Genomic DNA, 7,422 nt, shown 5'->3' with positions numbered 1-7,422 from the left:
AGCCACTTGTGACGTCGTACAAGAGGATTTAAGGAACATGCACAAGGAATTTTCTTGTCGTTCTTCTTTCAAATCAGAGCTGCTTCTAGCGTGGCAGTTCCTTTCCCAGGGAGGACGCCATTGTTGGCGTTTGTAGATTTTACTTGCCAAGGAACATCCAACAACATCCAAGATGGTACGTTTACTATAATTTCATGTTAGTTACTGTTAGACAGTTTAGAGTCTGGGCTTTGTAGTGAACCTATTGTTATTTATGGTTGTCTTTAAAATACTTAAGAAAATTTGATCCGTTTTGTTGCACAACGGCCCGCAACATGTGAACGGCCGATGCACTTTGCGCCTCATGTTTTCGCTCCTTTTCTCTTTTGGCGATGTCGATTTTTGCTCAGGGAATTTTTACTAGCTTATTTTTGCACTATTTACGCTTGACGTGTATCAAAATTTTGAGTTATCTGTGGCGTTGAGGTTACAGCTGTGGTTATGTTGTTCATCTTGAGCACACGAAGCATCCACCGCCAACCGGCTCCCATAATAATGTCGATATATTTTGGCCTTCGTTACTTTCGTCTGCGTGCTTTATCCCACTATTTTCGGTTTCTTAGCGTTTCTACCCCGTCATCTTACGCGTCCCAGTTTAGTTGTCTCGGTTTTTGTCGAACTTGTCCGGATTTCGTTACTTGAATCGTCAACTCGTCACATTTCCTTTTCCCTGTGGGTGCTTCGCGAGCCGTTCTAGTGCTTGTTACTTTCGGAATGTGTTGCCACATAACGCAATATTGAAAGCGCGTACCGCGCTGGGGATGGGAAGTGATAGTGGTTATGAGCACTGTACTATTGACATCACCGACCGGGCCTCCTAGATTGGTCCCTAAGGATGGTATGTTGAGGGGTTTTGCACTTAACAAAAAATCACTCCTGTTATCTCATGTTAGGAAATTTATGAGTGTGAAATTTCCAGACTTTTTAGTGAGGAATTAATCCGCCCTTGTAATAACATATGGCTCCGTTGTGATTTCAGGTGAACTTCACCGTAGACGAGATCCGTGGGATGATGGACAAGAAGAAGAACATTCGTAACATGTCCGTCATTGCCCACGTAGATCACGGCAAGTCAACTCTTACAGACTCCCTTGTATCTAAGGCTGGTATTATTGCTGGTGCTAAGGCTGGTGAAACCCGTTTCACTGACACCCGCAAAGATGAACAGGATCGTTGCATCACCATCAAGTCAACGTATGTTTAAGTGAACCCTATCTGTTACACTTGGTGTGATGTTTTACTTGTTCTAATCAACTCATTTCCTCTTTAGTGCCATCTCTATGTTCTTCGCTCTGCAAGAGAAAGATCTTGTCTTCATCACCAACCCTGACCAGCGTGACAAGAACGAGACTGGTTTCTTGATCAACTTGATTGACTCTCCCGGACACGTTGATTTCTCCAGTGAAGTCACTGCTGCCCTTCGTGTCACTGATGGTGCTCTTGTTGTTGTCGACTGTGTTTCTGGTAGGTGGATATTTTTTAGCTGCTAATATTGCTTTCTATGATCTTCCATTCATTAATTGTGAACTTCCTTAGGTGTGTGTGTCCAGACTGAGACTGTGCTGCGTCAGGCTATTGCTGAGCGTATTAAGCCAGTCTTGTTCATGAACAAGATGGACCGTGCTCTCCTTGAGCTGCAGCTTGAATCTGAGGACTTGTACCAGACTTTCCAGCGTATTGTTGAGAATGTCAACGTTATCATTGCCACCTACAGTGACGACTCTGGTCCCATGGGTGAAGTGCGAGTAAGTGTCCTGTTTTTTTTTTCTTTCCATTAAGCAGTTTTTTGGGGACATGAATTGCATCATGTTTCTATGAGCTAGTGGATATATTAAAAGTTCTTTGTTTAGTTGCTTGACTGTTCATGTGACTGAATAGGGGAACTTACATTGTCTTCATTTGCAAGTACATCAATTTTCATTCTAGGCATTTGTCTCAATGTTTCTAATTCAATTGCTTTTTCAATAGGTTGACCCCAGCAAGGGTAGTGTTGGTTTCGGTTCCGGTCTCCACGGCTGGGCCTTCACCCTCAAGCAGTTCGCCGAGATGTACGCTGACAAGTTCAAGATTGATGTTGTCAAGCTCATGAACAGGCTCTGGGGTGAGAACTTCTTCAACGCCAAGACCAAGAAGTGGTCCAAGCAGAAGGAAGACGACAACAAACGCTCTTTCTGCATGTACATCCTGGATCCCATCTACAAGGTCTTCGAATGCATCATGAACTACAAGAAGGAAGAGACAGCTCAGCTCCTCGCTAAGATGAACATTGAGCTGAAGCACGAGGACGCCGACAAAGACGGCAAGCAGCTCCTGAAGGTTGTCATGCGTACTTGGCTGCCCGCTGGTGAGGCTCTGCTTCAGATGATTGCCATCCATCTTCCCTCTCCCGTCGTGGCCCAGAAGTACCGTATGGAGATGTTGTACGAAGGACCTCAGGACGACGAGGCCGCTATCGGTATCAAGAACTGCGACCCCAACGCTCCTCTTATGATGTACATTTCCAAGATGGTCCCCACCTCCGACAAGGGTCGTTTCTACGCTTTCGGTCGTGTTTTCTCCGGCAAGGTCGCCACTGGTATGAAGGCCCGCATCATGGGACCCAACTACACCCCTGGCAAGAAGGAGGATCTGTATGAGAAGGCCATCCAGAGGACCATCCTCATGATGGGACGTTATGTTGAGGCCATTGAAGATGTGCCCTCTGGTAACATTTGCGGTCTGGTCGGTGTCGATCAGTTCCTCGTGAAGACTGGTACCATCACCACCTTCAAGGATGCCCACAACATGAAGGTCATGAAGTTCAGCGTGTCACCTGTCGTGCGTGTCGCTGTCGAGCCCAAGAACCCCGCCGATCTGCCCAAGCTTGTGGAAGGTCTTAAGCGTCTTGCCAAGTCCGATCCTATGGTGCAGTGTATCATTGAGGAGTCTGGTGAGCACATCATCGCTGGTGCTGGAGAGCTCCATCTTGAAATCTGTCTGAAGGATTTGGAAGACGACCACGCTTGCATTCCCATCAAGAAGTCTGACCCTGTTGTATCCTACCGTGAAACCGTCTCTGAGGAATCCGACGTGATGTGCCTGTCCAAGTCTCCCAACAAGCACAACCGTCTCTTCATGAAGGCCGTGCCTATGCCCGACGGTCTGGCTGAGGACATTGACAACGGTGAAGTCAACCCCCGTGACGAGTTCAAGGCTCGTGCCCGTTACTTGGGTGAGAAGTACGACTACGATGTCACTGAGGCTCGTAAGATCTGGTGCTTCGGTCCCGACGGAACCGGCCCCAACATGCTGCTTGATTGCACCAAGGGAGTTCAGTACCTGAATGAAATCAAGGACTCCGTTGTTGCTGGATTCCAGTGGGCCACCAAGGAGGTAAGATGTTTTTCTAAATGAAATTTGAGCTTCATTTAGGCACTTAATGATGATAATTATCACAGACCTGTTCTGAATTATCTTTGAGGATTTGTTTTACCTGATGTGCTCAATTTACATCTTCAAGTAACAAGGTTCCAAGTATCTGGGGATTAACTGAATTTCTATTTGTTTCTCAGGGTGTCCTCTCTGAGGAGAACATGCGTGCCGTCAGATTCAACATCTATGATGTCACTCTTCACACTGACGCCATCCACAGAGGTGGTGGCCAGATCATCCCTACCACCCGTCGTTGCCTGTACGCCTCTCAGCTCACCGCCGCACCCAGACTTATGGAGCCCGTGTACCTCTGTGAAATCCAGTGCCCCGAGGTTGCTGTTGGTGGTATCTATGGTGTCCTCAACCGCAGGAGAGGGCACGTCTTTGAAGAAATGCAGGTTGCTGGTACCCCTATGTTCGTTGTCAAGGCTTACCTGCCCGTCAACGAGTCCTTCGGTTAGTATTACATATATTTTCCTACTTCTCAATCTAAAATGTTGGAGATTGCATTGCTCTTTTTATGATGATTGTTCTATCTGGAACTTCTGTTTTGAAGAAACCAGAACGGCCATCTGAAAAAGTTGCATTTGTTACAATAGTGTGTGAAGTTGTAACCAAGTGATGATATTTATCACAGACCTGTTCTGAATTAATTTGAGGATATTGATACCTGATTATGGTTACGTAATAACTTGTCCTTTTGGTGATGATTGTTCTAATCTGGAACTCTTGTTTTGAAGAAACCAGAACGGCCATCTGAAAAAATTGCATTTCTTACCTTTTTATTTCAATCAAGTCGTAACCAAGTGATGATATTTATCACAGACCTGTTCTGAATTAATTTTGAGGACATTGATACCTGATTATGGTTACTTAACAACTTGCTCTTTTGATATCTGGAACTCATGTTCTGAGGGAACCAATAGTGCCGTCAAAAGGTTTTATGGCTGGTTTATCTAGTGATGAATGTTCTGTTCTTGAACCAAGTGTTATGGAGATACTAAGAACGGCCATCTGAAGATGTTCTCCCCTATTGCAAACGCCATTCACTTCTCTGCACTTGTTCTGGTTTAATTGACCTTTTCATTTTTTATTTCCCAGGTTTCACTGCTGATCTCCGATCAAATACTGGTGGACAGGCCTTCCCTCAGTGTGTGTTCGACCACTGGCAGATCCTCCCCGGTGACCCCACTGACCCCAGCGCCAAGCCTTACACCGTTGTCCAGGTAGGTCTTGTAGCTTTTACTTTACTGTTCTTCCTCTTGTGTGATGATTACCACAGACCTGTTCTGAATGGCAGTGAGGTCAAAACTTGTAACTGACTTCTCATTAACCTTGACCTTTATTTGTGGTTTCTCTTGTGTCTAATCCATGCATCCTTCTATTTTTCAGGACATCCGTAAGAGGAAAGGTCTTAAGGAAGGTCTGCCAGACCTCCAACAGTACCTTGACAAACTGTAAATGTCTGTTTTTGTTAGGTGTAAGAAAATTGAAAAACTTCTCGAATTACATTCGCCGGAATTATTTCTTTTGAACTTTTTAATGATATTTTACAGTTAAGTAATCCCAATGGATGGTATTTTTTCTATTGTGGTTTTATTTGTTAACACTTATTTTGTGATTTGCCATGCTGAAGGATTGCTGTAAGAAAGACCGTACGTAAGAATGATATTGTGACTATTAAAAGTCGGGAGCCAAACAAATCTGTATATTTATTCCTTTCCTTCTGGAGACTTCGATCTTGTTTCATAGTTTGTAATGAGTGATAGGGAAATGGACAAAGTAAAATATGTGGTGGAGGTTATTTTATTGTCAAAAGTTTTTACAAAGTCATGCTACCTGTCGCCCTTGCAGCACCGCTCGTGCACCTCGATTCTATCGGGGCTGAACTTGCGGTTGCAGTGACTGCAGGGTATGAGCTGCGAGAGATGGGCCTGCCACGCGGCCTCTGCCGTCGCGTCCATGTCCACTTTGCCGGTATCTGAAACGTAAAAAACGCCAACGTGAGACCACAGAATCTGCCACGCAGTGAGCCTTTGCAGTTAGTACAGTCGGCAGTCTGTCTGCCACATGGCATGGGTCAGCAGCAGCACAAGTTAGAAAGTCAGCAGGCGTTCCCCACCACCTGTTACTCGGGTCGCGGGGTAGCGCCCGCGAGGGGTAGCGGCGACTAACCGAGAGGGTCCCGGCCTAGCGTGGCTTAGCGTCGAGCCTGGTGGTGCGGGCGGCTGCCGCCTGCCCCTGCCCCTGCGCACGCGCGCTCATGGGTCAGGATCCGGTCGGGGAAGAACCGTCGGCCGCAGGTCCTGCAGGGAATGAGGGACTCGGTGTGATTGGCCCAAATGCGGTCGAAGGTCGCCCAGCAGTCCACGTCGCCGTCCTCTGCAAGGTACACCGCGTGAGCGGGGCTGGGCCCTGGGCCTCCCCCGAGCCGACCGAGTCATCGCCGGCGGGGGAGGACTGAAATAAAGCGGGGCGGTGAAGCGTATTTCTGGCGCCTCGCGGGCGGATTTGTGCGCCCTTGTACATTTATCGCTGGTGGGGGCATATCGTCGCGCTATCTCCAGATCTCTCTGCAACCTGTAACCTTTCCTCGCCGCTGGCCTGGCCTGGCCGGGCGGGTCCGGTCGATGCTGTTGCCCCGCGCGGTCCTCGAGCGGAAAGGGTACAGATAAATTACAAGGCTTCGCAAATCGTACGTGTAGGCAGTCCGCGGACAGATTCCTTCACCTCCCTTCGTGGTCAGCCTGCGGAGCGCTCGGGTGGGCCACCCGCTCGACTCTTGTGCCGCCCCGACTCACGATTTGCCTACCGTGCCGGGCGCTCCAGGCCCGGGCGGACCAGCACCTTTGCGTTCACTTCGGACGAGTCCGCGTTGGGTCATGGTATCCAAACCTCGTGCATTACGAGTGGTGGGGTTTATAACGGTCTTCCGATCGTGTTGAAGGTCGTTTAATATCGAAAGTCACCAGGCAATTACGCCCCTGTTACCCCACTGTATTTTTGGCGTTACGTTGGTTTCCGTGAAAAGAAATCTTCCTCATCCTCGTGAGGCAAGCGGTTCGTTAATTCCACGCTATAAGGAACGTGACCGTACAGAAAATAGGAGCATGAAGATCGCGGCCAGGAACATAAGAAAACTGTATTTATTTAGACTAGGTCGTCTGTTCTCGACCAATCACAGCTCAGAACAAATGCCGTTTTGTCATGTTCCTATCCGCTCCGATCCTCATGTTCTTCTTTAGAGTGAAGTGTTCTATGTTATTATCAGGACTACAGATGTTCAAAATACAGGACACTACCGTGTCTGCTCTAGGACAACTGTACGGTGGTAACGTGAGCTAAGTTTCGGAGCTAGAGTGGTACAACGAATGATTTTAAACAATTCTAGTTATGGAGAAAATGAAAGAAAAAGAGTGGTAGGAAAAGGCAGAAGACTGCTTTAAGATGCAATATTCAAAAAGGTGAAAAGAAAGAGAAAGTAGTATAAATTATCTAAATAACGCTAGCTATCCGACTGAGATACTTGGCGTTAGAGCTTGAAGGAAATGAGCTTTGGACATATGTTTGTGAGGCCAGCATTGCGCCGGTGAGCACGGTAGAGACAGTTAGGGAGAGAGTTGCGTTGCTGAGGCACGGCCTACGCGTGAATACCCTTCTAGCGGGCGCTCTAGGCGGCTCTAAGCGCCTGTGCGGCAGGCCGGAAGAGCGGCTGACCTGTGAAGATGATCTCTGGTTTCTGGGGCTCTGGCCGCTGGAGGTTTAGGGGCAGCTTGGAGTTCTCCAGGCGCCACTTCTGGAGACACTGAGGCTCGTGTATGGCCAGGGACTGCAGCCCGTACGGCTGGCCGCAGAGGTAGCAGCGCAAGGGCCGTCCGCGGCCGTTGGTGGCGGGGGCGGGCTGAGGCCGGGCGCCGACGGGGCTGGGGCTCGCGGCCGGCGGCCTAGGCGCGGCGGGGGCGGGCCTGCTGG

General features: G+C 48.4%; 3 protein-coding genes across 3 annotated transcripts in view; 2 read left to right on the top strand and 1 right to left on the bottom strand.

Moving 5' to 3' along the window:
• The window catches only part of LOC113213475 (uncharacterized), a 66,921-nt gene that overhangs the window by 29,777 nt on the left and 29,722 nt on the right, over positions 1-7,422 (top strand). The gene's annotated exons all lie outside the window — the stretch shown is intronic.
• LOC113213389 (translation elongation factor 2) lies at positions 8-5,153 on the top strand. The gene is made up of 8 exons (XM_026432438.2): positions 8-175; positions 1,019-1,233; positions 1,310-1,503; positions 1,576-1,784; positions 2,008-3,411; positions 3,591-3,906; positions 4,552-4,676; positions 4,843-5,153. The coding sequence occupies exons 1-8, from the start codon at positions 173-175 to the stop codon at positions 4,909-4,911; spliced, it is 2,535 nt and encodes an 844-aa protein (XP_026288223.1). The 5' UTR covers positions 8-172; the 3' UTR covers positions 4,912-5,153.
• The window catches only part of LOC113213390 (zinc finger protein 474-like), an 8,431-nt gene continuing 6,249 nt past the window's right edge, over positions 5,241-7,422 (bottom strand). Inside the window, exons 3-5 of the mRNA XM_052267786.1 lie at positions 7,168-7,418; positions 5,656-5,832; positions 5,241-5,431 (exon numbers count right to left, since the gene is read on the bottom strand). Coding sequence (XP_052123746.1) covers positions 5,286-5,431; positions 5,656-5,832; positions 7,168-7,418 — 574 coding nt within the window. The 3' untranslated portion in view covers positions 5,241-5,285. The remainder of the gene's footprint in view (positions 5,432-5,655; positions 5,833-7,167; positions 7,419-7,422) is intronic.

This window comes from Frankliniella occidentalis, unplaced genomic scaffold (assembly GCF_000697945.3).
Source record: "Frankliniella occidentalis isolate FOCC.00 unplaced genomic scaffold, Focc_3.1 Scaffold1, whole genome shotgun sequence".
In the NCBI taxonomy this organism is placed as follows: domain Eukaryota; kingdom Metazoa; phylum Arthropoda; class Insecta; order Thysanoptera; family Thripidae; genus Frankliniella; species Frankliniella occidentalis.
This window is presented reverse-complemented; position numbering and strand designations above follow the sequence as displayed.

Coding starts and splice junctions, on each gene's coding strand:
- LOC113213389 (XM_026432438.2), top strand. Junction 3,412..3,590: donor TCCAGTGGGCCACCAAGGAG/GTAAGATGTTTT, acceptor TTTGTTTCTCAG/GGTGTCCTCTCTGAGGAGAA. Junction 3,907..4,551: donor GCCCGTCAACGAGTCCTTCG/GTTAGTATTACA, acceptor TTTATTTCCCAG/GTTTCACTGCTGATCTCCGA.